Source organism: Aulostomus chinensis, chromosome 10 (genome assembly GCF_037954235.1).
Source record: "Aulostomus chinensis isolate RoL2024-O1b breed Wild chromosome 10, RoL_Achi_v1.0, whole genome shotgun sequence".
In the NCBI taxonomy this organism is placed as follows: Eukaryota; Metazoa; Chordata; class Actinopteri; order Syngnathiformes; family Aulostomidae; genus Aulostomus; species Aulostomus chinensis.
The window spans coordinates 28011774-28039714 of NC_141329.1; the positions used below are offsets into that span (position 1 = coordinate 28011774).

The window sequence follows — 27941 nt, forward strand, 5'->3', positions numbered from 1 at the left end:
TCTTTTAAAGTAGGAAATAAAAGTGTGGCTCAGAAAAAACAAACAAACCATGAAAGAGCTACAAAACAGGACAGTTAGAGGGACAGAAGCCCAGAACTGAAGGCTTCAGTTGCTCTGTGGGTTCTAAATGACTGAAGAAGTGAGCAGAAAACAAAGAAGACAAACTATCAGAGGTTTCTTTCTGTCTGCTAATGTCCCCTCACTACTACTACTGCTATTATTGTGACTATTATTACTACTCATGTCCCCTTCGGGCTCAATAACATGTCAAGTAATGTTCTAATTATTTCTATGAGATAGATATCCCACTAAATCTAAATCTAAAATGTCTCACAAAAGCGCGTTTTAGCTTTAAATCGAAGTCAGGCTAAGCGCGTGTCATTATCATTCAAAATAGGTTTTCTGAATTCCTGAAAACCTGAGAAGGAGCCACCGGAAGCGGATGTGCGGAATCTTTTCAGTGGTGCACAAGGCCGCCCTGACCAGAGATAATTTAGCAGCGAGATGCTTTCCTCCGTCTGGCTCAGGCGGGAGAGTCAAAGGCTCTCGCGCGATCCGAACACTAATAGTTCAAATATATAACAGTAAAAAATACATATATATAAAGGACGAAATCCTGTTCCAGACCAAAGCCTTTTAGCTACAAGTTCTCGCGAGATCTGGCAACCACGCTCACGACACAAAGGAGTAGCGGGAGAGTTGACCTCGCCCACGTCACGGACCGGAAGTTGGAGTCATTTCACATTGTTGATACATCTCCCCCAGCATGATCTGTAGTTATTCGGTGTCTTTTCCGTGACACGGTGAACGGAATGTCAATGCGGAAGACGGGCTTGCAGAGCCTCTCCAACTGACGCTGGTCGAGTCCCTGTCTGCGCACAAACACTCCGCGATCCGATGCTTTTGACGCAGTTTGACTGAAGGAACATGGAGGTGAGGCGAGGCGCCGAACTGGCGTCAATGGTGGAAGTCGCCATCCGGGCGACCGTGTCCGTTTTCAGGAACGTCTGGGCGACGGAGGCGCCAAATACGGAGTGGGACGAGACGAAGCTCGGTGAGATCCGGGAGATTGAGCAGCGCCTGGTGGTCCAGATCCACCGGGTGTTCGCCGACCTGTGCGAGGAGAACGAGGCTCTGAGGGCCAAGGTGGAGCAGCTGGAGGACGTGCTGCAGAGGAAGGCCAGCCAGCTGGAGCAGGAGCTGGAGGCCAGAGTGGGTCAGCTGGGCAGAGACATGGAGCTGCTGGAGAAGGAGCTCCGGAGCATCAGTGATGGCGGCGGGGATAAGACCCAGGCCGACCCGGGCCACGTCCAGCCGCGTGACGGATCAGGTGAGCGGGATCCAACTGTGAATCACTTCATGGCCACAGGATCAGTCCACAGATTTGATCCTTAATAAATATGACAAAGATAATCGATATCGGATTTTATGCCGATATTCGATATACCGATACTTTACTCCGTGGTTTTTCAAACAGTTTCGCTTAATGTCACATATCTCCTGTTCTTGACTCTGATATTGATTTCCTATCAAAAAAAGATGATAATGGTACTGGTTGATTAATCGTGGCCAGCTTCTGCAGTCATACATGTAAAAGAAAAACTCCATTAGTATTTTGTGTGTACTAATATACAGCTATTATTCCCACACTCCAGTTGTTTTTGTGTTTACTGTGCTTTTTTTAGTTTGTACATTATTGATAAACGCTCCTCTCACAAATATCAGGAATTTATGCGTTGGTCTTGATAATCAAACCCGTGCTAACATTTGTGTCGTAAATATCATTGTTGAACACAACAGTGATCGTAGCTTGATTTTCACCAAATCAAACAGCGCCACTCAGTCACATTCGTACAACATAAGGTGGAACGATCTCCACAGTTACACGTAAACATTGTTGATTTAATGTTTTATTGTGTTTTGGCTACACAAACGCTCACGTCGTCGCCACGGGAGAGACGGGCGAGTTCATCGCACCGATACGGAGACACGGATATCTGCTGGTGTTGTTGTGTTTCTCTGTCCTGCCTGGTTGAAATGCTTCCTGTTGTTGTGGCAGACCCATGACATCACTGTGGCCAGCGTTTCGTGGTTGTGACGTTGTTTCTCCATCTGTCAGCCTCTGCCGATGACACTTCGCTGAAACCCGTGGCCCAGGAATCCACTCCAGACGTTTCTCCCCAGCCAGGAAGCGCCGAGGTCCCTGGCTCGGACTCCGCTGCCGCCTCCGTGACTCAGTCCGCCGTAGCTCCAATGGTGTTTGTCAGCCAAGGCAGCTCCGCCCCCACTGTGACGTTGGTGGCGGCCAGCAAGCTCGTCGCTCAGTCACCCGCAGCCGTCTCTGAGGCGACTGGAACGTCGCAGCTCGTCCTGCAACCTGCAGCCTTGCCAGGCTCCACGCCGCAGGACGTTCCCAGTCCAGACTCCAGTGCTGTGGGCGCTCAGAAAAAGGTTCTGTTTTTCTGAACTGACTTTAGTTTATTTTACGCTTGAAAGCAGCAGAATCTTGTGTGTCAAAGCTGGAGCCGTCTGTTTGAGTTGGATTCTTCAGTTCCAGCTGCTGATGTACAGATGAATCGTCATCATCAGGCTCTGAACAATTGACGGTTGTCAATAAAGATTAGTTTGAAGATTGAGGCAAAACTGGTACAAGGACTGTATTTCTATCACATCGTTCCACTTCAGGAAACGTCACACCCAACTTCTGAATACTTAAATAAAGTTCCTCCTCCTGTGTTACAGGAATCTGTGGAAGAAACTCCCTCCAGGAGGTCGAGGAGAACCAGGAGAGCAACGCCTAAAGTCAGAGAAGGTGCGAGTCAGACGTCGGACCAGGAACAGACGTCCTCTTTTGTTTCTTATGATTAAACCACTCAATTCATACACTTTCTCCCCTCTCAGCTTCCCCGGTTAAAAGCGCAGAAGAGATTGAGTCGGGTGAAGAGGAGGGACGCCGGCTGAGGAGGAAGGATTTGCGGACGGTGAAGAGGTTCTTTTGCGTGGAGTGTGGCGCCGGTTTTCATTGGAAAGGAACACTGACGAACCACATGAAGATCCACAAGAAGCCTTTTCCTTGTGACCAGTGCGGCAGGTGTTTCCTGGAGAAGAAGTCCTTGGAGAATCACCTCCTGCGACACGAGACCAGTAAAGCACCCCTGCCCTTCCCCTGCCCTCGGTGCAAACGCTCATACCGGAAGGAGGAGTCGCTACAGAATCACCTGAAGCGCCACCAGCCCACCAAACAACCCAAGCCGTTCGCCTGTGACCAGTGCGGGAAAACATTCCGAATAGAGCAGTCCCTGGAAAACCACCTGGTGCGTCATGAGAAAGTGAAGCAGTTGTTGAAGTGCCAGCTTTGTGAGAAGGTGTGTAAGACCAGCGTGCAGATGAGGTGTCACATGGTCGTCCACTCGGAGGAGAGACCCTTCAGCTGCGCCACGTGCGGGAAGGAGTTCAAGAGTAAAGACACTCTTCGTTTCCATCAGATGGTTCACACAAACGCCAGAAAATACAAATGCCCTGTGTGTGAGGAAAGCTTCAAATATGCCCACTCGCTGACCGTGCACAAGAGGAAACACACCGGCATCACGCCGTTCATCTGCAGCTTGTGCAACAAGTCATACCGGACGGGCACAGCGCTGAAGAGACACAGCGTCGTCCACACGGGGGAGAAACCCTTCACATGCCACATATGTGGCGCCAGGTTTAGCTTGAACAACAACCTCAAGAGACACATCCGCATCCACACCGGGGAGAAGCCTTTCACCTGCCAGGAATGTGGGAAGAGCTTCTCCGATAACAACAAACTGAAGTCCCACATGCTCATCCACGGCGCCAGGAAGCCCTTCATGTGCGACCTGTGCGGGAAGACCTTCCTCTTCAACTGCAGGCTGCAGATACACCAGAAGTGCGTCCACGCCGACAGAAACACAGAGGGAGACGGCAATCCGAAGCTCTTCCAGCCCAGACAGAGGAACAAGCTGTTGGTTAAACCGTACAGTTGTAAAATCTGTCTGAGTAGTTTCAGCGCAGCGTGCTCCCTGCGGCTGCACGAAAAAGGCCACAGCGAGCACAAGGAGTTCCACTGCGGCATCTGTGGGAAGTCCTTCCACAACAAGTACTCTTTCCGCTATCACCAGAGGAGCCACTCCGGTGAGAAGCCCTTTGTGTGCGATGTATGTGGGAAGGGATTTTTCCACGCCGGAAGCCTCAAGCAGCACGAGCGGATCCACACCGGTGAGAAACCCTACAAATGCGATCAGTGCGGTAAGGCCTTCCGAACCGACGGGAACTTCTACCGGCACCTGCGCATCCACACGGGCGAGAAACCCTTTGAGTGTGTGTACTGTCACAAGAAGTTCCATCAGTCCAACCAGCTCAAGTCTCACCTGCAGGTCCACACCGGCCAGAAGCTCTATTCCTGTCAGCAGTGTGGGCGGGGCTTCTCGGACTCCAGGCAGGTCAAGAAGCACAGTTGTGACGGCTCACAGGTGTGTGTGTCGTCCACCAGCACCATCAGCTAAAGAATGAACCAGAGACTCTGTGTGTGTGAGTCCCAAATTGGGATGAAAAGCCAGCTCCATCATGTTACCTGCCATCAGCTCGACGTACAGCTCAGTTAGGTTGCAGTAGCAACTGTTCAGCCAGGAGGGGGCGGCAGCAGCTATGCACATGTACAAGAGTTGTGCATTAAAATGTGAAGTTTGGAGGTGAAACACCAGTGAGCAGCACTTACTCTCGTATTCAGCTGGGAAAAAGCGGCTTCGCGATTTAATTAGGATTTAGAATCAAGATGCGGAAATCAATAGTTGTTTACCTTCTTTCAGGAAATTGTTACCACTGAAGAATCCCAAAGGTCTGCCTGCGAAGTCAGAAACGTTCTAAAGATGAAATCTTCTGGAGAACGGCGTCTCCCGAAAGGTTTCACGATATTTGTGTTTTCTTTGTTTCTCATGCAGTTTGATTCGGCAAAATGATGTAATTTTATTTTTTATTTTTAGACTTTCAAAGTTGTTTTAGAGTGAATCTGTCTTTTTGGTTAATTTAATTATTTCATCATGAAGTTTTGTTCTTCAGAGTAATAATAGAAATTAGAACATGACGGAGCTGACGTGCATTCTGGTGTACAATGTAGTGTGTGTAGACTCTTTAGTTCATTATTGACATTAAAGAAAATATGCAAACAAAACCACGTGTGGAGTTTGATTTTGAAACCCGGCTGAACCGCTGTTCTTCTATTTCCGTTTCCGGGTGTGCTGTGATTGGACGGGGTTTCCTCCAGGAGAACTTATCCGCTGCTCTTGTCGCGGCTCAGTTGTGGAGTCCAGCAGGTGAGTTTGTGAGGCAGGAAGATGTCCGACGGGGCCGTGTTTCACTCCGAGTCCGAGTCCATCGTGGAGGCTGCGATCAGAGCCGCGCTCGCGATCATCGGTCGTTCTAAAGAAGAAAACGTCACGCAGGAACAGAGTGTCGGCGGGAAGGTGAGTCCAGGGTTGTGTGTGTGTGTGTGTGTGTGTGTGTGTGTGTGTGTGTGTGAGAGAGAGAGAGAGATAGTGATGACAGTTTATTACACGCCACAGATGCTACAGCAGGGAGATCGGACGCGAACTCAAGTCGAGTCTTCAGGGGAAACAAAGATGGCGGCTCGGCAAGACGTAATGTTTGCTAGCTTAAGTTGCGAGGATGAAACAAAAGCCTGAGAAGATTAATATCAGTTTGTTGTTCTGTTCTGTTTTCAGCTGCTGCTGTTGGCTCGTATCAGAGGTTCTGAGTAGTGAACTTTTCTCAGCCTCAGTTCGAGTGACGTCCGCTAAATGTTAGCTAAGCTCGCTAAAGAGGTTTGTGCTGACCACCGCCATCTAGTGACGTGGAGTTGGAAAACGACTTCATGGCCAGAAGCAAAGACCTCCGCGCATCAGATGTTCGTGAGGCGGCATTTGAAACCCAGCATTTAGTCTCTCAGGCAGGAATTCAACCTGACGGCTGCTGCCAGGTCTTTTGTGACCCGGATGTGCAGAGGGACGCTAACTTTGGCATTTGAATTCAAGTCATGGACTTTTTCATTGTAGAAACCCGGCCCAAAAATATTCAGTCAAAAAAATGTATCACATAAATTTGTTTTCCATAATTTGCCTGAAAGTGTGTTTTTACTCCTTGACTCCACAACCGCGTGTTTCTGTAACTGAAGACAAATAAATCCACCGTTCCTGGAGCTCACCAGCATTCCCAGAACATCAGGATCAAGTAATCATGCACACGGTCCAGTGTGCATTCAGAAATGATCATCATTGTTCAGTTTGACCGTTAAATCAATGCTTGAGCTTCGGCTCTGATGACATCACTTCCTGCTTGTCTTCAGTTAAGTGTCTGTACAAACATTTCCAAAAACTCAGTCAAGGTGGAAGTGTTGTTGTTGTGCGTCCTTGTTATCATAAGCTTGTTTTCTCCTCTAGTGTGTGTGTGTGTGTGTGGGGGGGGGGGTGTTAACTAGCAACCGCGTCTCTCTCACCTGTCGTACTTTAACCTTCACAGCCAGACTCTGACAGCATTGTGGCTCTGCTGGCTCGCGAGGCCACCCGGAAGATCAACGCCATCTTCGTCCAGCTCCTCTCCGCCGTGCAGCGTGAAAACCAAACTCTCAAAGCTAAAGTGGCAGAACTGGGGTGCGAGTTAAAAACTGTGTCTGAGAGTTGTGAAAATGCCTGTTTGTGGAGAGAAAATGTCCTGAACGGGTGCCCGGTGCTGTTTGAGCAGACCAACGTGATCTTCAGCTTGAAGCCATCAGGGATGTTGGTGAGAAAAGCGGACGAACGGACGCCGGGGGACACCGAATCACTGGCTGCTACAGGAGTGACGAGCAGGCCTGATGCTGGTGCGTCTCTGCTGACACACCTGGAGCATGAACAGAAGCCTCGTGGTTAAACTTACTTTGAAGTTCGATAAATGAATGCACGCAGGAAGCGACGTCAAGGAATATATTCCAGCACCACACAGCTGAACATTTCGAGGTGTGAGGGTGGAGTCTCTGACCACACCTGCTCACAAACAATCACACTCAATCTAAGAGGCTTCATCTAGAGCCGAACCACACCACCCCTGATGATCTGTAGTTGTCTGAGTTCCTCTTGTCTCTCCCGGTTGTGTTCAGGTGTCGACGAGGCAACGGTGGAGGCGACCCCTGGACCAGAGTCTCCCCGGGCCACCAGACGAGGGAGGATCCCCGCAAAAAAAGGCAGGACAAACTTTGGCCAACAACATCTGGAAGAGACAGAGCACATTTGGCTGGGGGGGGGGGGGGGCGGCACACCTCACCCCCTTGTGTTCCATATGCTAGCTAAGAACCAGGAAAAACTTAAAAGTTGTTGTTTGGTCGGGAGAAGCACCAACAGGCAAGAACGCAATTGTCTTCGTGACAAATGGCATCAACTTCAAAAGTGTGTTGTCAGCGACAAAAGCATTTAGCCTCTAGAATCGGCTGGAGCACCAACGGCAGCGGTTCGCTCCTCCTATCCTTCATTCAGTTCATTTCGTGAATGATTAACATGTCACCGTGTTTCTGTCACGCTGGATTCCTGTGGTCATGGTAGTTTTCTCCGCTTCTCTCCAGACATCGCCAAGCACGACTCCACAACTCAAGCCTCAGTGCCACAAAACGCTGACGGACAGAAGCCGCAGGACACCGGAGTCAAGAAGAAAGCGTCTGTCTTTGTGTGTGAAGTCTGTGACAAGAGCTTCAACCGGCAGCTTCACCTGAAGAAGCACATGAACACTCACAGCGAGCCCGCCGCCTGCAGCCAGTGCCACCGAAAATTCAGGAACCCGGCGACGCTCGAGCGCCACCTGCTGCGCCACGAGGAGAAGAAGATGGCAACGTTCAAGTGTTCGCACTGCGAGAAGACGTTCAGAACGGCGATGCTTCTCAAGAGTCACCAGGTGGTTCACAACAGCGAGAGGCCGTTCATGTGCTCCGCCTGTGGGAAGGCCTTCAAAACCAAAGCCTGCCTGCGGGCGCATCAGGTGGTGCACAGTGGCGAGAAACCACACAAGTGCAATGAGTGTGGCGAGAGCTTCAGGTACGCGTTAACGCTGCGCTGCCATAAAAGCATTCACACAGGTGAATATCCCTTCAAATGCAGTGTGTGTAACAAAGCCTTCATAAAGAGGAGGTCGCTGATGACGCACCAGGCGGTCCATAGCGGGAAAACCTTCACCTGTGAGACGTGTGGCGCCGGTTTCACCCTCCAGCAGAACCTGAAGAGGCACATGCGCATTCACACGGGAGAGAGACCGTTTAGATGCAAGATCTGTGGAATGAGCTTCGTCCAGAACAAGCTGAAGGCTCACATGCTTCTTCACGGCGCTTCCAAGACCTTCATGTGTGACTTGTGCGGAAAGACTTTTCTCTACAACTGCCAACTGCAGAACCACCAGAAAGTCGCTCACGGTGACGCGGACGCAGACCCAGCAGGAGAACGGCGGGTCATCAGGAAACGAAACGGAGCTCAAGGGAGCCGCAGAGTTATCTGCCGACTGGACAGAACAACAGTGGAAGTGACGCCGTTCAGCTGCAAGACGTGTCACAGGGGCTTTGACTCGGCGGCGGCGCTGAAGAAGCATGAGCAAGCTCACACTGGTCAGATGCCGTTTACCTGTGACACCTGCGGGAAGTCTTTCCGCTACAAGGCCACCTTCGTGTATCACCAGCGCGTCCACTCTGGAGAACGGCCGTTTGGCTGCGACGTGTGCGGGAAGAGATTCATCATCCTTCAGGCTCTCAAGTCCCACAAACTGCAGCACACTGGAGAGAAACCACACAAATGTGAGCAGTGTGGAAAGGCCTTCAGGATGTACACAAACTACCGGCGGCACCTGCGGATCCACACTGGGGAGAAACCCTACGAATGTGAAGTTTGTGGTGCCAAGTTCAGGCAGCTGGGACAAGCGAGGCTGCACACGCAGGTTCACACAGGGGAGAGGCCGTTCACCTGCGCCGTGTGTGGACTCGGGTTTTCAGATTCAAGGCTGCTGAAGAGACACAACTGCAGAGAGAAATACCAGAAGATGTCAGCAGACACGCTCGTCGTGTTTTCTACCTGAGACGATGGTGGCGCTCCGAGACATTTGACTTGTTACGTGAGTGAAAACTAACTCGGCCCTGGAATCTAGTGGATATTTAAGGTTGGAACGGGAAGTGATGTCAAAACAAGCAGCTAAGCTGAAACTGTCGGGTGGGGTTTCCTTCTTATTCTGCCTGAAATAAATGTGATTTTATTTCTAACAGGAGCCTGAACTGCATCATGGGAGTCGAAGTTTGACACTTAAATAATGACGTTTTCTGATTTTGTGATACTCCAGTCTGAGGTTTTTGCATTTTCTGCACACGTATGATAATAAACAAGGTCTGAAATTCTTAAAATTGTGATATCAGCGTGAACACAGATTGTGACATCACTCAGATTATTTAAAACTACAGTCCTTTTCATTTATTGATAATTTGACAAACAGATGAAAAGCAGGTTGCATTTGTGTAATTCTTTGTAGATAAATTCCTGGGGGGGGGGGGGGGGGGGGGGGGGGTCGGCAAGTAAAAGAATGATACAATTTCCCAGCACATGCAGCCTGTGAGTGTTGGCACCGAGCGCTCAGGTTAAATGTGTGCTTTTATTTTGAAGGACTACATGAACTGAGAAGAACACAACATCCGGTTTCCAAGCGGCAGGAGTTTTCTCCTGGTTACCAGTATCGCACCATCAAAGATTATTTGTTCTGGTCACCAAGTTTGAACCCAACTCAGCGACAGAGAGCCACTGAGTTGATTTCCAGGATGTCGGATCTGGAGGCGCGCGTTGGCGCCATTTTGGAGGCGATGGTCAGCGCGTCCGTGCGGGAGATGAGCAAAACCGTCTGTGGCTCCGGTTCCGAAGACGCGCAGGGGTCCGCGGAGGAGACGGTACGGCCAGCGATGACGCGTCGGTGTGGACGGTGCTTTTGTTGACGTCCTGTCTTAGCGGCGGTGTTGTTGTTGTTCCTCATGTGGCGTCAAGACAACCAGCTGATCATAGAAGAGTAGTAGTAGAAGAGCTAGCTAACTACGTTAGCTCCCCGCCGCTACCTTCCACGCCAGGAACAACCGGTGGAATGTAGAACCCTGATAAAATATAGTCATTCAAACATGTAGTTGTCGAGGTGCTGTCCGAAACCGGCAAGGGTCCATCTGTGGTCGCCATTTTAAGTTGGATGGCAGCCGAAGCTAATCTAGGTGTTGTAGGTCTACAGAGGATGCAGCTACAGTTGTTGCTGTTGTTATAAACTCGGCGGTTCCAAAGACTGACAGAGTTTTCTCTTCGTTCTTATATTTCATCATTTCCTCGGTGTCAGTAACCTGGTCCGAGCAGCCTTGAACTGGTTAGTTGGTTGGCTAACTGTGCTTAGCTAGTTAGCTGTAGCTGCTGTGGGAGCAAAGATCTGACAACTTAAAAGGAACACAGCAACTTTTGGGGCAATTACCTGAGAGCCAGATAGCTAACCTGAGAGAGCAGCTAGTTAGCTTAGCACAGTGAACGCTGGTCGATGAGCTGCGTAGCATCGTGACTTTAAAAGTAAATATACTTTTCTCCAGAACTTTCTTTGCCTGCATTAACAGAACCCAGCTGGTGTAGAACATTTGTTATGAAATAAAGATGCAACATTGTGACACGTTGTTGTGTGAGGAGCAGATACACAACTTAGCCCAACAAAACATTTGCTGACAACTAGAAAAACTACAACTACTACAAGTAGTGGTAGCCTTGAAGTACCTCTAGACGGGTCAGTGTTCTGCTTTACGTCTGTTAGAACCAGGATACACTGAGGAGGAACTTAAGGCTGTAGGAAGCTGAACTTGCAGGCAGGTATGCTAACCTGCCTATCCACTGCCATTCATTGTGCTAAGCTAACTAGCGGTCAGCTGGCGTCCGGGGGGAGGAGGAGAGTGAATAAGAGACCTTCCCTCGTGTTCTTTTAAAAGTATAAATTCTAGAAGTACGGTGATGTTTCAGTTTGATTCAGCCTGGCTTGTTGTGGATGGTAAAAATGCGTCACGTGATTCCAAAGGAAGGCGACGTGGCGACTAAACCCTGGATTTATTAAAGTGAAGTCACTGCCGGAGCGGCGACTCTCCTCACTCTGCTGCTTCTCATTATCCTTTGACGCGTTCCTGCCGCCATCAGTGTTTCTCGAATGTCTAAATACTGACGAGTTAACAGTTAACAAGAGTGAGTTAAACTGTGTTGCTGCCATCAGGTGATCCAGCTCAGCGTCGCCATGACAACCCTGGCCCGTGAAGCTGCGGAGAAGATTTGCCAGCTTTTCCACGAATGTTCCTCTCTGCTGCGGCTGGAAGTGCGTCACTTTGCTGCTGTTTGTGTGTGAAAGAAGTTGTGACGTTAAAATAACCACGACATGAACTTATGACAGCAGGATGTTGTTACTGCAATAAATGGAACCACATGCATGCAACAGATGGAAGTCGTGAAAACTGTCTGATATTCAGCGCATCTTCATATTTAAGTCATGACGTCTGGGTTGAGTAGGTGACTCAAGGAGAGGCGGAGATGGAGGAGCTGCGGCGGCGACTGGAGGTGGCGGAGACAGAGCTCAAGCTGGTGCTGGAGAGCAGACGGACGGAGGACAGGAGGACGGCGTCCAACGGGGCAGACGGAGAGAGCAACCCGTCCGCTCAGCACTCGGGGAGGAAGAGTCGCAGAGCTGGTGAGGAGTTCATCCTTCAACTTTACTGATTTTCTTCACAGGTTTTATTGTCTTTGGTTCTGCTGAGTTTCAATTTTTGGATGTTTCTGAATGTCAGTGTTTGAGTGGAAGGCCTCCTGCGAGCCTGTCAGTCTTTGAATCTTGACTTTAAATGAACAAAGTGAATGAAGGGATGGCGACTGGGAGACTCTCGTTGCCCGTCCCTCTCGTCTGAGCCTCCCTTGACGAACCCTGCCTCTAATGAACTCTCTGTGTCTTTGCAGTCGTGGCTGGTGGCGATGCTGGAGTCAAGCGATCCCCCATCATTCACCTGTGGAAAGGTCGAGCCTACGAGGTAAACATGGTCACCAGGTCTGAGCTCACAGTTCGGGTCCAGGTCGGGAGGTTTCCTACGCTGGCGGCATCTGTTTTCAATATGATTCAACACTCGTTCGCTTTGAAAAGATTCAGTTGGTTCTGTCAGTACTGGAGGGGGCGGGTCTTAGGAGATCAGCTGATTCCTGCCGTGTAAACTGTGTCTGAGCTACCTGAGTGAGATCCGAGTGTGAGTCGGATCAGACATGTGGAGCGATCTTAGTGGGACGAGAGGCGTGGGTGGTAGCGTCTATGTTGAGTTGCCAGCAGTCAAACTGCATCAGGACGCCAGTGTGACAGAAACGGTCGCAGGTCAGATTCCTGATGGGAACTCTGGCGTTGAAGGCTGTGGTGTCATGTGTGTCTTATTGGAATGAGGTCGGCAGTCAGATGGTGTTGATGTACGTTCATGATATGGAGGGCTGTCACCGTCACGGATGAGCACAGAAGAACACGTTCTCCTCCTAAACCATCAATGTCTCCTGGTTCTCCGGTCCCTCAGGACAGCGTCCAACCAATGACAATAAAGGAGGAAGGACTGGAGGCGTCAGCGGACCAGGCCTCCTCTGATTCTGGCCAGTACAGAGAGGACGCAGGCCCGGACGACGACGACCCGGACTTCCAAGTTGGTCTCGTTTATTATGTTTTGCACTTTTAGTATCAGCAGTAGAGTTGAAGGTGTACAAGGAAGTGAAATCCACTCACACATCTCACTCTCTTCCTTGAATGTGAAACACTCATCTTCATCTTCATCTTGAGTCCATCGAGCCAGTCCACTATTGCAGGAAGGTCTGTGGGCAGCATGGCTCAGGGGTAGAGTGGCCGTCTAGCAACCAAAGGGTCGCTGGTTCAATCCTCGACCGCGGTGACCATGTCGACGTGTCCTTGAGCAAGATACTGAACCCATAATTGCTCCTGATGAGTAGGTTGGCGCCTTGCATGGCAGCCTCCACCATCAGTGTGTGAGTGTGTGTGTGAACGGGTGAATGAGACGACACTGTAAAGAGCTTTGAGTTCCGCTAAGGTAGAAATGCGTCCATTTACCAATCATGAGTCCATTTCTGTGTATGACTTTTCTGTCAGCTGGAGCCTGAAGACCCAGATGACGGTGACCCTGGATTCACCAGCAGACCCAAACGTCTGGTAAAAGCCAAGCCGTCCCGAGGCCGAGCGACGAAGGAGAGCGTGACCCAGCAGCCTCTGAGCTGCAAACACTGCAGGAAAACCTTCAGCAAGCTGCTGCAGCTCAAAGCCCACCAGGCCGTCCACGGAGCCAACTCAGAGAAACCCTTCCACTGCTCCCAGTGTGGCCGAGGGTTCTCATTCCAGCGGAGCCTCAACGCTCACATGCTGCTTCATACAGGCCAGTGTTCAGCTTTCTCTTCAACCGAGGCAACGCTTCACGTGTCAGCTGTTAGTTCGCTTTGTCGTTCGTGGCGATTGACTCCATGTGCTTCAAAGCTAAATCACTTTGAGCTGCAATTATGTAAGAAAGGTGCTACACAAATAAAGTTTATTCTATTAATCCCACAAATCCGCAGCCCTGAAATAAAGTCTCCAAGCAATACTGCATTTGCCTGAGCAGGTGCACTTGTTTAGACTGGACCCTGAGGCCCAGAAACGCTGCCTCAACTGAAGAAATTCCTCAACAAATACAGAGATGGAAGCTGCTTAGCTTCTTTAATTCTGCATTAACGTAAACAAACACATATTCTGACGTACATTTTTTCTGGTTCTGGTACTCAGGTGAGAGACCACACACTTGTGATGTTTGTGGGAAGGGTTTCACCTTGAAGCAGCTGCTGAGGAACCACCAGCGTCTCCACGCCGAGGTCCGGCCATTCCGCTGTGATCAGTGCGGTAAGAGCTTCTATCGAGCTCATGGCCTGAAAATGCACCAGATGGTCCACACGGGAGAGCGGGCCTTCAACTGCCAGTACTGCAACAAAAGCTTTACAATACAAGGAAACCTGCAGCGCCACCTGCGCATTCACACAGGGGAAAAGCCGTTCAGGTGTGAGACTTGTGGCAAAAACTTCAATCAGGCCGACACTCTGAAAGGCCATCAGAGGATCCACACCGGCGAGCGTCCCTTCAGCTGCGAGACCTGCGGCAAGTGTTTCATCCAGAAGAGTGCCTTGAAAATGCACCAGAAGTCCTCTCACTCAGGCGAGAATTCGCTGGCCTGCGTGGCATGCGGAACCAGTGTGGCCTGCGTCGACTCGCTACGCAAACACCTCCAGACACACGCTGCAAATATTCCATGTATGTGTGTCCTCTGCGGCTGCCGGCTCAGCTCCATCACCGACCTGCGCTCGCACCAGCAGCAGCACACGGTGGACAGACCGCACAGCTGCGGGATCTGTGGGAAGAGTTTCAAGTCGTCCAGTTACTTAAAGATTCACCTGAAGACGCACAGCGGGGAGAGGCCCTTCTCCTGCGACATCTGTGGTCGCATGTTTACACAGCACAGCAGCCTTAAATCCCATCAGGTAGGTTGGTGCTCACTTTTCTTTTCTCAAAGGGATTCATGATCCTTTTAAGTACTCACTAAGAGGAGTCTTGAGCTCACAAAGATGTTTTTGTCTCCTGCGTCACTTCTTTGTGACTCCACTGAAGGTGGTCCACACAGGAGAGAAACCGTTCAGCTGTGACACATGCGGGAAATGTTTCAGCAACACGGGCAACCTGAACAGACATCAACGTATCCACACAGGAGAGAAACCGTTCAGCTGCGACACGTGCGGGCGCAGCTTCAACCAGGGCAACAGCCTGAAAGCCCATCAGCAGATCCACACTGGGGAGAAACAGTTCATGTGTGACAAGTGTGGGAAGAGCTTCTCCTACCTGAGGAACCTGAAGGACCACAAGTGTTTCTACATCTGAGGTGGACCTGTGAGTAGACGTCTGCCCTGGTGGCAGAGGGGCTAGCGGCAGCTCGTCTGCAGTAAACTAGTCATTGAAAGGCCAGCCTGGGCTCGCCGGGGTTGTGAAGTTGAACTGCTAAGCTACAAGCACCCAGGTGACAGCGTAATGTTGAATTTAAATGACTGACCTTCAAACTAATTCCTCACCCAGAAAACGCGTTTCTACCTTTCAAGGACTTTTGAATCGATGCATTGAGTTCCTCAGGACTCTTTTCCCTCCTGCATCACTTCCTGTGACTTCAGAATGCAGAAAGAGCCAGCTACATACATTCAGCTTGAAGCTAACGGTGGCTGAAGGCTCACAACAGCAGTTTGCAACGTCTCTTATGAGCCACAAACAGCTCGTGGCAGAGCCGAGTCTTCTGTTCCCTGGAGGTGCTGCTTGAGAGTGGGAGGTCGGCGTCAGACCCTCGTGCTGATGACGCAGTGTCACAGCCAGTAACACTTGAAATGAATCTTTTTGGACCATTTTTGCTGTTTTTACTTGTTCATGGTTCTTCTGCACCGTTAGCTTCAAGCTAAATATTAGCCGTTCTGGGGACACAAATATGTAACACAGCAGTGAAAAACATCTTTGTGATTTTTATAAGAGCTCGAAATCCAAAACACTAATAATACACTTTGGGTTGGCGTGACAGTGACCTGAAACACTGACGCTTCACGTGCTGCTAGGAAACAGTGAAGGGCAGCTAGCGTGGATGCGTGCCACTGCACCTCTAATGGTTATGTGCCCTCGACCAGTTTTCCCTCTGGAGGCAGCGGGACGAGATACAGACTTCTACAGACTGTCTTCTGTCCTTTTATATGAAATGAAGCTGCTGCTGTGCTCCTTCCATCATGTGCCTCTTGCAGACGTCACAATGAGGCTCAGCAGAGTTTCGAAATCAATGTTCGTTGCACACAAGACCGCAATTTTACTAGAAAATCATTTGTGCCAAAAGGCTGTGAGAAGAGTTTATCTGCCAAAGTCAAAACAGAGTATTTAACAGCTGTCAGAACGACACGACTGTGACCACAAAGACTGGAAAACGACGATGTTCTGCTGGTTGTATCACATGTAGCTCCTTCTTTTTTTTCAGAATTTGTAGACAACGCTGTTTAGGTTCTGAGACGTTTTTGTTTTAATGTTTAAACCAAGTTGAGGATTTCTGTCCGGCCAACAGGGGAAGTCAAAGAGTCGCACAGCGAGCTTTTGGAAACACAGTTGCCTTGTTTGTATTAAAAGAACTGATGTCCTTGAAGTTCCACGCGTAACTTCTCTTGCCGAGTAGATGTGATTTATTATATCTCCGTTTTGTAACTGTGACACTGATAAACACCAACATTTTAAATGTATCGACTCGGAGCTCTTAGCTTTCGACCCGTGGAACCCAGGATTCTCCAGCACTGCTCTTCTGTCAGCCAGCAGCGTCCACAGAATTCAGGACTGCATCCTGCACCGAAGCACAGCAGCGCTGATGGGTTGACCCTTAGAGCAGGTTCAGCGTCCCGCTCCTCCAAGCAGTCTACACCCAACCTTCCCTCAACGGTTAGGAAGGTGGGGCAGATCCAGGCTTGGGGGGATAGACGTCTGCTGGGAAAGAGACAGAGAACAGGACAGAGATGGAGAGGAGAGGACGGGGACGTGAACAAGATAGAAGGACAAAGACAAGTAGAGAGAGAGACAGAGGACGGGGGCAGCAGCAACCACAGTAGTAAACCAGCTGCCACCAGGAGTTACAGGTCAGATCCGGATCAGAGACCTGCCAGACTCCTGATGCTGGTGCTGGAGGCCAGGGTCAGACCCCCCAGGGTCCCGGTCCACTAGAGGCCGTTTCTATATGCAGTATCAGATCCAAATGTATGTAAATATGAAGGCAAGAGTCACATGATGCGTCAATCATATGAGTTTCTTTGATATCAACACTGCTTGTCTGTACCTTGAGGTTATAAACTGTTCTTAAAACTGCAGAATGTAATATTTGGATGTGTACTACCATAGAAATGCAGTACAGTACTTCCAGGTGTGTCCCCCAGGTTGTTGTCCTTGCTTCTACATCTGCACCTCTGATGAGGAAAATCAAAATGAGTGTGAAAGTGCGTTTGTGGTGCTGTAGGAACCGTTGGCTCCACTTCTGGTGACCTGGGGGGAAGGTGAGTGCGGGTGTGGTGCTACAGGTTGCTGGGCAACAGCAAAAATGCAGTAAGTCACTGCAACACCGTCTCAGACGGCCTCCACATTCCCTGAACAAGCAGCCAGAGTGACCGGAGGAGTCCGCGCTCGCAGACACAAACTCAGTCACGCGATGGTGTGGTTTGGCCAGTAGGTGGCAGTCTGATGCGTGGAGACTGACCTCAATACATGGAGTTCATTGTCATTGTTCTCTGCTGGTTGTGTTTTCTTGCCCTGGTTGTTTTCTGTGTTTCAGCTCTCTGGAAGTGCCGTCTTCACTCGTTCACCCACACAGCTTCAAAGATACAACAACAAGGGTTTCATTTGCATGAAGTTGTCGTCCATCTCTAGAGGCGGAGCTCGCCAGCCGAATCATCGGGGTTTTAATCTGTGTTGAGGAAACTGCCCAGTCTGCCTCAGGGAATGTTACTGGAATAGAAACCAGTAATTCACTCACTGCAGCTTTTCAATTTGTTGCTTGTGTGTGTGTGTGTGTGTGTGTGTGTGTGTGTGTGTGTGTGTGTGTGTGTGTGTGTGTGTGTGTGTGTGTGTGTGTGTGTGTGTGTGCGTGCGCGCGCGCCCGCCCGCCTGCTTCCCACACGTGATGTCAGTGTGCACATTTGTTTGTTTGTTGGCTTCAGGCTGTCTGTCTGCAGTAGGTCACGCTGCTTGTAATCTCCAGATTACAGTTGAGGATGGTTCAGGAGGAAGTGGGGGGGGGGGGACAACAGCCCCCCCCCTTAGAAAGAGAGATGGCAGCGATGTGTTCAGGTCTTCACATGAGAGCCGTTTCTCTTTCTTGGACTTGTAAAGAACTCTGATCGAGTTTAGAAGGTGATTGGTTGATCCTGTCACTTTTTGAATGTGTGTCATTTGGTTTTTATGTCGTACAGAAATACTTTTAAATGGATTTTGCGTAGTGCCTGTTTTTCCTGGATGGGCCTTTATTTGAAAAAGAAGATTTTAGTTTCTAAAAACAGAATGTAAAACACTTCAGATTTCAAAGTAAAAGGGTTTTGTCAGTTGTCAAAACTTTGAAGCCTCACATGGGGGGGGGGGGGGCAGATTTCCTCGTAGGAAAATGAAGATGGGTGTTGATGTTGAATATGCCGGCGCTTCTTGCGCCTCCGGTCACCTGGCGTGTCGTTCCAGGCGTTGGCATATTAGCTGCTAGCTTCAGTGCTAGTGTGACTGAAATAAACCCGAAATTCTGCTTCCAAATTTGGTTGAAATCTCCAAGTGATCTTCAGGAGGAGCCTGGGTTAAAATAAACAACCTCCTGCAGCAGCAGCCGCAGCATTCTGGGGTCCTCACACTCACACACACACACACACACTCTCCATGCAGCCTATTAGATGTATTGATCATTCCGCCTCTTGTTTTCTTTCTCCCTCTAATTGGTTTATCTCCAGCTGACCGGACAGTGATGCCAATGACACCGCTGGTTAGTCACTGGGTGTTCAGGACAGGCTGTGCCCTCATGGAAATATGGAGCGCTGCTCTGATCGTTCTTTCCAGCATCGATCCTCACCGCTGCAGCATCACTCTGCGCTCCTGGTAAAAGCTCGTGTGTCTCTCTGCCTGTGAGGGACGACAGTTGCTGGTTCTCCTCTGCTCTCCTGCTCGTAGGTCCCTGAAGGTCTCAGTCATAAGTAGCAAGAAGGCAAGAGGGAAGGATGAGGCCGTGGGTTCGCTCCGCCAGGTCCAGGTCAGTCCAGGTAAGAAGCTGCTCCCTGAGTTCTGGACTCACTCTCAAGAATGTCTCTACTGTTGAACATTAAATTTAAAGAAAGTGCTCACAAGTGTAAATTCTGACTTTTCCACAAGTAGTGGACAATCATTTGAACAGAAAAGTATTACTTAAGAGTACCTGTACTTGATTTACTTCGTAGTATTACTCTGACCACATAAACAGACTGGTAACTAAACTGTAAAATTGCCTCACTTTGGCGCCTTGGCAAGAATTCCAGGTTTTGAAGTGTTAGAAAAATCATGGTAATGTAAAAAGAAAAAGATGCATTCTTCCAACACGTATTTGCTTTTGTTTTAACATTAAAAGAAGGAAAATAAACGAACGTAAAAATAAGGCAGATCAAGAATCTGAGCGACATCACCTTCCCATCCGGCTGGAGAGTCTTGCTACTCACTACCTGCCGGTTTATACTTCAAGTATTTTGCTGTAAAGTAAAGGTGAGGTGCAGATGAGAGAGGGAGAACAGAGCTGCTATGACATGTCAGCCTCAGCCCGCCGTCCTCTGACGTCATCAACCACACGACTAATCGACCGCCCAAAAAAACCAACTGATGGAATCAATATTAAAAGAATCGTTGCAGCCCGGCCAGAGTCGCTGAGCAGGCGACACGAAGAGGTTGTTACATACGACAGCAGGTTGATTTTCTTCAAAAAGGAAAGGCCTGAATATGGTTTGATGAAAATGATCCAGTTTATTACTGCTCTTCCTTTCCAAAGGGACATCTCTCCGTGTTATTAATCCTCTATACAAGCTGATGAAGGCAAAAATGACACCGCAGATTTGAATAATTACATAAACATGAACCTTACCTTTAAAAATGAGGTGTACTTTCATGTCTAAGAGGGAATTTGACCCTAAACTGCAAAACAATATGAAACCTCAGTTGGAATCAAGTTCACAGAAAGGGTGACGCAGTGTTTGGCAATATAATTTACTCCATACTTTATAAAGTAACAAACCAGGCGAGGTACAGGACAGTGCATAGTGGATGCGGACAACACCAAATTTAAGTGTGCTACATTAATAAACCTCGTTTGCTAATACTTGGAAATGACAATTATTTTAGAAATACATTTGGCCACAAGGGGGCGGTAACGATCTATTCGTGTTTAGAAACGGACAACAATTTCTTCCTGGAGGTAATATTTTCTGCAGTAAACCTCAGGCCAAACCCTTCATTTATCTTCAGGTGTCACCCAAAAACGCTACCCCTCGAAGCAGAGTAGTAACGGAGTCAAATGTGACTCTAATCAACAAAAGCAAACACTATTTCCGGACGGATTTTTTCTGGGGAGTACTTGAACGCAGCATGACCAACAGAGGAGAGGAGAGAGGCGAGTGCGCATGCGCGGCCACCAAGCCGCAGCCCTGCCTATTATCACCGTTGACGTCCGTCTGTCTCCCCGTTTCTCTTGTCGTCCCCGGAGGTGGAGGGGACCCGGACTCTTCTTCGTCTCCTCTGACCGCCGATGCTATGTGTCCGCCACCGGGGAACCGTTCCCTCGCGTCCCCGTCCCCCCCGCTGCTCAACCGACACCGGCGACTTTTCATTCACCGCAACGTTCATTGAAACCAAGCCGAAGGAGAGGAGCTGAAGGCGGGCTGGTGTGAGAGGAAGCAGCGGGACAGAGGCTGTACATCCGCCGGTTCTTAACACAAGTCCGTTAACTGGCGTGCCGAGGCCCGGTGTCTGGGAATGTCGCCTCGGGCGGTTCCTGGTTCTGATTCGGTGACGTTCACTCGGGCGTTGTAACGGTTTTTTGGTGGTGTTGTTGTTTTTTTCCTCTCCAGCCGGGAACGCTGGAGCAGCCCAGCCGCTAGCTAACAACAACAACCCTGTTTTAACGGCGGTGGTCGCGGGATGTTTGCTAACCCGAAGTAAACCCACCGGCGGGGAAGGAGAGGGGGGCAGCTTGGGGTTTTCTTTTTTTTCTTCATTTTTTTGAATTGTGATATTTAAATTCTGTCGGATGACCCTGAGAGGAGGTCGGATGCCGTCGTCTTTACGCATCCTCGAACGCTGAATCACTGTCTTTGGTGAGCTGTGCTGCCTCCTGGGACCGCCACGATGAAGATTGTATGAGCTGGTTCCTGTGGTGACACAGAGCCCGGTGTTCCTACCAACCCTCCACGGACCCGCAGCCTCCTCGTTTCTGTTCTAGCCGGCGACACGCACTCAGGGACGGACATGTCTTTACGCGCGGCTCTGCCCGGGAACGAGCGGAACCCGGACCACGTAAGTACACCAACAAACAAACAACAACAAAACGAAAACACGTCTGTTCGTTGCAGATTTGACAAACATGTTTCTTCTGAGCGAGGTGTTAACCCTAGCTGGGACACGTCATGTGCTGATGTCATCAGCCGTTCGGGACGGGCGCTGAGTGACAGGCTACCCCCCCACACATAAAAAAAGGATTTTAAGGGTGCACGTGAGTGTGTGTTTGCTCCCAGACACTCAATAATGAATGCATCTGATGCAACCAGCCCCCGCACCCCCTCCCCTCATCTGCCCCCCGCCCAGTTTCCCCCATCATGAAAGTGAGGCAGAACAATATGGTGAAATCTGCTGTGTCAGGCTGGGCCGGTCGGTCCTGCTGATGGTCGTCTGGGGGGGCGGCAGCTTTCAGTTGAATGGGCCTGTAACATCTGTTTGTGTCAGTGGTCCCCTTCAACATCCGCAGGCTGGCCAGGAAGTGATCTCACACACACACACACACACACACACCAACGTCCTCTGGTGTTTCAAGGGCACGTCCCAGCAGCCTCACCTGGACCCCTCACCCCCCCCCTGGATGGAGCAGCTTCTCCCGATATTTCAGGTGTCTCGCGTCACCGCAGGAGTGACCTGAAGATTAGCTGATGATTGGCGCGCAGGGATCTTTCATGTGTGGCGGCGGTTGTCTGGGTTGCTGGTTTGAATTCCCGTGTTTCCTCTGTCTCTGTGAGGTTCTAGCAGAAGCCGAGGGTGTTCAGCCCACGCCGGTGGTCCTGGACCCGGGTCAACGGGGTATCAAGCGTGCTCACTGACTGAGCTGGTTGGCATGGCAGCCAGAGAGCATGTTTAACCGTGGCGACTCTGCTGTATCACACAGTGTCGTCTAGACACATAAGGCTGTGACTGCAGGTGACCACGTGAGTGTGTGCACTGCCGCACTAGCGCCTCCTCTGGTCGGTTGAGTCACCTGCTCAGGAGACCGCCCATATCTCAGTGGTTGCGTCTGGACTCCCTCCTACCTAAACTGACAGTAACGGTCTCCTCATGGTCATGAGTGTGAAGAAGTCACGTGATGCTGTCACATGTCATATCTCAGAAGTTGGAGGAACGGCCGAAGTGTCGGCTCTGAGCGGCAACGTCACATTTCTCCCTGACCTGCCGGGCGCCTGAGACGACGCTGCCGTCTCCCTGTAGATTGTGACAGACGGGTGTTTATTGCCTGTCGCCTTCGCCAGAGGCACTTTTAGATGTGGCGTCATCCTGAACCTAACTTGATAATTTTGTGGTTGGCTGGGCGTTTGCGCCGCCGCACCAGAAGGTAGGATCCTTACGTTTGAACAGAGGCGTGTTTTTATCCCCCTAACAATCAGCTGAGAGAGGCTCTGCTTTATTTGGGATTTTCACACTTTTGACCTCTGACCCTGGAGGCTGGCAGGTTCTCCTGCTGGCTCCGCGATTCTGTTCTGCAGGTGTAATAAGAAGATTTATTCTGTGCTCGTTAGAGCCGGCACCAGCGTTCAGACGGAGCCATCAGTCCCGCAGCGGTGACACGGGCGGGTTTCCACCTAGAACAGAACTATCACGCGACCTCGCTGTAAGAACACATCCCGGCTGGAGGGAAGCTTTTGTAAAAGCGATGGAACTGCCGGGCCACGAGTTTGACAGCAGGATGATGGCTGTTCTCACTCAGTCACAAGCCTGTCTGGCTAGCAACCGTACCATGGCAACAGCAGGGGTCCTCCACCCCCAAGCATCCAGTCCTCCAGGCCCTGCTCAGCTGGATGGGGGCCTGCACGCTCATTTATCAAGAACGCTGCTCCCTCCTCACGTCCTCTTCTCTCCCTCCCTTCCTCAACCGTGTTTCCCTCTACCTGTTTGCGCACTGTGTGTGGGCGTGTCCTGCTGTGGAAGCGCGATGCGTGCATGTATTTGTAACGTTTTTGATTTGTAATAAACAAATGTTTGTCAGGCTAACTTGTCGTCTTTGTAGAACACGATCAGGGTGTTGAATCATAATTCAGTGGCAGCTCTCGTGCAGGCCGGCGTCTTCAGGTTTGTGCTCTTTTTCTTTTCTTTTTTTTTTGCCATTCTTCTGTTATTCGGTCTTTCTCCTCCCCTCGTTTTAATTCTCTTTGTTTACTTTGGTCTCCACTGATTCCTGGGAGCTCAAAGTCACGGCAAGGGCAGACATCTTGTTCTGTCTGTCCCCCCCCCCCCCCCCCGGCATCCCTCCCCTCCCTTCACCATTCCACCAGAGAAAAGTGTTCCAATTGCTTTTTGTAATCTGTTTGAATCCTGTATTTTCAGTTCAGCCTGATCGTCTTGGTTCACCCCGCTTGCTGCTTCAGATGAACAGAAAGTCTACGGTTATTAAACTGGTTTTTCTCACATTTTGGTGAGGGAACCTTGGTGTTGCCGCACTGTGAATCTCTGTGTTTCCTCATTTATACACACAGACAAACTAACCTGCTGAACCGGCGTCCTTTACTCGTACGCCTGGAAGGATTTGCATTCAAAGTTTTTGTTCTCGTGATTTTCCTCTCCGTCTGCAGATGGAGATGATGCGTCTCTTGAGTGTCTGCTCTTGCAGGTTGGAAGAATGAGGAACATCGTCAGTCCTTTGTCTGGGTAGAAAGAGTGTTGCGTAGTTCGCATTTAGGTTGATGGCCTCAGCTTACGTGCATGAGGTCGGTGAAGGTCCTGACCGGTAGAATACGCGTGCGAGCCTGTGCTCTTTGCTGCTGCGCTGTGGAAATGGACAGACTGTTTAGCTGGAGGCTGATCATGAGTGTGCTGGAGAGAGAAGAGGAAGCCATTTAGTGGTTAAGGGTGTGTGTGTGTGTGTGTGTGTGTGTGTGTGTGTGTGTGTGTGTGAGCGAGCACATGTAAGCACATATACAGCATGTATGTTCTTTAAGAAAAGCCGGCGTGTTTGTCTGTGTGCCGCCTCGGGGCAGAAAGCGCTTTTGTGTTTCCGGGAGAAGTCAAAGATTCTAGAGTTCCCTGTCAGGACTTGTGAACCAGAAGCCGTCGCCCACCTTTGATGCCCCCGATGGCGCTGGTTTCACCGCGACACGCCCCAGATCCACTCCGAAACAATCCTGGCTGTTAATCATCTGCTCCACCGAGGCCAAATGAACCAGGCATGATTGGTGCGGCGTTCCGTGGGTTGATATTTGATGACCTGTACCAGTCAGGATTCCTGGCTGACGGGTTGCTTTAACGCTCGCCAGCTAAACCTGTAATGCGTTTGGAGTTACGGATGCAACAGTTGCTGAACGATGAGGGAAGTGGGACAGTTGCAGGGAAATTTCCAGCTTAAATCCCTGGAGAGGTGATTGAGTTGCCATCTGTTTGGTCTTAGCAGCGACGACCAAGATGCCCGGGCGCAGGTCAGCGCACGGCAGCGGCACTGAAGCAGCCACGACTGAAGGCGGTGCTGGGGAAATACCGATGGAAGATTTGTAGGAGAAACTGGAACTTTCACTGCCGTGCTGGATGATGTCACATCTGTAAAAAGACAACTTCCTGTCAGGGAGGAAACGCCGTGCTGAAACATCTTTGTGTGCAACATGGGCTTCAATTCTGGGAGGGTCATGTGTTGAACACTCAGGCACCGCAACACCGGGTGGAATCACAGGAAGTCAGCGTTTACGTGTGCGTTCAGCATGCTCACGATGTCACTATTACATGAACTTAAATTGATTCAAATCATTTCAATTCTGTAAATATCAATTAATCATATTTCCATATCAGATAGAGGCCCAAAGATTCAACATGGTGCCTCCTCGTCAAATATTGTTGTCTGCTCTGCTCCTGCTCCGTGTTCGGCTTCCTCGGCGACGGTAACACAGTGGTTGTGATGCTGGACGCCTGTGCAGGCTGGACTGATCAGGAGGAACCACCAAGGGAGTAGAATCCGATCAATGAGCAGGATTGATGGGGGCCCTTTTATCAATAAGATCAATTCCCATCCGTGTCGTCCTCCTTAGAGTTAATCAATCAGGGTTAAGCAGCACTCCTCACTTTTCTGCAGTTCTCTCTGTTGTTTGAAATGTAGAATGTAGTACTCGCTAGTAACTTGTATACGGTTCCCAGAGGAAGCAGCCCAGGGTCACGTGACTGAGGGGTGCGTGTTAATTAAACTGCTTCTCTGGCGTCTGTTATGTAATCCTGGTGAAAAGGTTAAGGTGCCGCAAAGCTCTGCCAGAGCTGCCTAGCGGACCGCCCAATAGCTGGTGAGCCTGGTGTTGAACCTCCTTTCACATAGTTCCACCATGAATGCCCCTCATTTGTTTGTCTGTTAAATCCTGGTATTGAAATGATAAACACCCCCCCCCCCCCCCCCCCCCCGGTTGAACGAACTTCCCCTTCTTTTTGTAAAGCCTGACCCTGAGTCAGTGAGCGATGCAGGACAGGTGGTGTTTGCTGGAGATCAGGCTACCTGGGGAAGAATGAGCCTCTGTTTAAGTCATAACACACACACACACACCTAGACAAGTACAAAATGCACTGACAGACAAACGCGAGTCATTCAGACTCTGGCGGTCCATCTGCAGGGTTCATTGTGTAGTGCCTCTTCTGCCGTCGGGCGCTCAGGCGTCTGCTTTCTGTCCTTCAGGCCTGAACTGCATGCTGATGCTCACCGTGTCGAGCGTCCGTGTCGTCTTCTCCATGCGTGGGTGTCACATGGGGCGGCGGGTCAGACTTTGCATTGCGTCAGAGAAAAATGGAGAAGATGTTGTGATTCCTGGTTGATGGAAGGATGTGTCAAAGGGACGCTTCACCCTTGAGTGCAGTGCACAGACGCTTTCACCTTCCTGCGTCACTTCGTTCTGATTTCAGAGTGCAGAAAGAACCAGCCACGTATGTTTAGCTTGAAGCTAATGGAGGCTGACGGCTAACAGCATTTACTAACATTAAAGCATCATCTGGTATAATCCACATCGTCTTCAGCAGCTGGATGCTCAGTAATCCCAGTCTGGGCCAAACCAACCCACCCTTTTGGTTGGTGCAGTGTTGAATCTGGTTCTTCATGGCCTGCTAACACAGGAGAGTGAGCACCTGAAGTGCTGCAGTCTCAGCAGTCACACTGGAGGCCCGCTGTTCATCTCAGGAGAGGAAGGAGAGTTTTCATGTGGGATCAAGCGTGCGGAGGCTGCGTGGAGCTCGGTCGTGTATCTCTTGGCCAGATCTTTGTGGTTTACCTGTTTGATTTCCCAGAGGACTGATGTGGTGCGTCACCACGGAAACCTGCGTCTGTGTTGTGGAGGAACGTGGGCTGTGCGGGCCGGCGGTTTCTGCAAGCTGTCATCAGACGTTAGGTTGGTTAACCCTGTCAAAGGCTCGAGGGCCTTCGCCAACTCTGAACTAAACCGAAGCTCACATGGAGTCCGTCTGAAGGTTTTGGAATATTTGTGTTCATTACTGAGTGATGGCAGACAGATGGTTGCTCATTGTTGATGCTGCAGACTGCTGTGTCATGACTTCCCTCTCAGGGAGTTCTTGGTCTTGCCAGACAGGATGTAAATCAAGAGAAAAAACCTGAAGTGGCAGGAGAACTCTGTTCACTTTAATTACATTTGCTGCTTCAGAGAAGCCCTGATGAAGACCTGCTCGCTGGAAGCGTGTCGGCTCTTTGATGATGAAGCCATCAGAGTGGAGGCTTCTCCATTGTTCCTCTGTTGTTTCCCCTCATGTCCCACCTCAGAGTGCCCGAGTCTGCCGAGAGCAGCCAGAGACTGACTTGTCGTCTCGGTCTTCACCGTGACGGCTTGATCCTGTCCGCATGCCGGGAGATTTGAATAATCAATGAAGTCATGCTGCTGGGCCTCGTGGCTAAAGGTGCACGGCGCCTCTTCCCACCACGGGAGGAGACATGGTAGAAATGTGTCGTGTATTTGTTCATCCTGGTGTGAAACAAGTTGCCCAGCAGTTTGAACAGAGGCGCCTCAGACCTGAGGAGGCGCCTCAGACGTGAGGAGGCGCCTCAGACCTGAGGAGGCACCTCAGACGTGAGGAGGCGCCTCAGACCTGAGGAGGCACCTCACGTCTGAGGAGGCGCGATCAGGTGGATCATCGCAGTGATCCTGGACAGTTACCTTCACTGTCACTTTATACTGGCAATTTGAAGACTTAGTCCTCGTGCATCAGTGGAAACCTGCAAATGTGTCTGAGAGATGCAGCGAGAGAGAAGCAGAGCTGGTTAGGGTTGGAATTAGAGAAATGAGGTCGAGCCAAGAAGTGACTCAGCACCTTGATCTGCTGGTGTTGATCCAAACAGAATAAATGTGAGCCTGGGCTCAGCTGGCTCCAGCATCACTGCGTGGGCCTGAATAATCTGCTGAGTAATATGGCAAATCTCCAGACGCACACAGAAAGCATGTCTGTGTGTTTGCAGTCCAGACCGAAGTGTCCACTTTCACTTGCATACTGGAGGGGGGGCTTCTTGGTCCTCTCACCTTAGTGGGGATGTCGTTGCAGCCTGACATCATCATGGAAATATGACCTTAACAGGGTGGCAAAGTTAATGTCGTGATGCGTTGGGCCCCAACCGTGCGTTTTACGGGCTGAGGAGAGAGAGATTGGTGCTGTCATGGAAAAACAGGCTTTTCTTTCTCTGTCTTGAAGTTTTATGGGTTGTTCACGATATTTTACCACCCTGGATCCAAAAATCTCATCCTTGCGATGCGGAAGGCTGATCCGCCGGGTGACGAGATCAATTGAGGCTGGAATTTCTACAAAGAGCTTTCTTATAAATGTTCCCTCGCTGTTCCGACTGCGTTTGT

The 27941-nt window shown here is 50.1% G+C and overlaps 4 protein-coding genes across 13 annotated transcripts in view; all 4 read left to right on the forward strand.

The window, feature by feature from the left end:
* The first annotated feature begins 625 nt into the window (after positions 1-625).
* On the forward strand, positions 626-5144 carry LOC147255124 (uncharacterized). Its single transcript, XM_086216826.1, has 4 exons — positions 626-1330; positions 2120-2451; positions 2743-2812; positions 2902-5144. Exons 1-4 carry the CDS (start codon positions 928-930, stop codon positions 4521-4523), a joined length of 2427 nt encoding a protein of 808 aa, XP_086072952.1. The 5' UTR covers positions 626-927; the 3' UTR covers positions 4524-5144.
* A 109-nt stretch (positions 5145-5253) lies between these two features.
* Positions 5254-9514, forward strand: LOC147255125 (uncharacterized). 2 transcript variants are annotated; one of them, XM_086216835.1, is made up of 5 exons: positions 5361-5480; positions 6536-6662; positions 6754-6871; positions 7148-7231; positions 7607-9514. In XM_086216835.1, exons 3-5 carry the CDS (start codon positions 6787-6789, stop codon positions 9094-9096), a joined length of 1659 nt encoding a protein of 552 aa, XP_086072961.1. In that variant the 5' UTR covers positions 5361-5480; positions 6536-6662; positions 6754-6786; the 3' UTR covers positions 9097-9514. The 2 variants fall into 2 exon arrangements, with proteins under 2 accessions (XP_086072960.1, XP_086072961.1); XM_086216834.1 differs by having other exon boundaries at positions 5254-5480; positions 6532-6871; positions 7607-9509.
* An 86-nt stretch (positions 9515-9600) lies between these two features.
* Positions 9601-17399, forward strand: LOC147255126 (uncharacterized). Of its 2 annotated transcripts, none has more exons than XM_086216836.1 (8): positions 9601-9949; positions 11281-11379; positions 11571-11748; positions 12012-12082; positions 12605-12727; positions 13186-13465; positions 13849-14594; positions 14722-17398. In XM_086216836.1, the coding sequence occupies exons 1-8, from the start codon at positions 9824-9826 to the stop codon at positions 14986-14988; spliced, it is 1890 nt and encodes a 629-aa protein (XP_086072962.1). In that variant the 5' UTR covers positions 9601-9823; the 3' UTR covers positions 14989-17398. The 2 variants fall into 2 exon arrangements, with proteins under 2 accessions (XP_086072962.1, XP_086072963.1); XM_086216837.1 differs by lacking the exon at positions 9601-9949 and adding an exon at positions 10011-10404 and having other exon boundaries at positions 14722-17399.
* Positions 17400-18744: 1345 nt separating this feature from the next.
* Positions 18745-27941, forward strand: part of mark4b (MAP/microtubule affinity-regulating kinase 4b) — a 52027-nt gene continuing 42830 nt past the window's right edge. For 6 of the 8 annotated variants that reach the window (XR_015118223.1, XM_086216831.1, XM_086216827.1 and 3 more), the window contains exon 1: positions 20274-21171. Coding sequence is in view for 7 of the 8 variants with exons in the window: in XM_086216831.1 (XP_086072957.1) it covers positions 21124-21171 (48 nt within the window). In the remaining variant the exon portion in view is untranslated. Of the gene's footprint in view, positions 18900-20272; positions 21172-27941 lie in introns of those variants that run through there. The other 2 variants (XM_086216828.1, XM_086216833.1) reach the window with 2 other exon arrangements.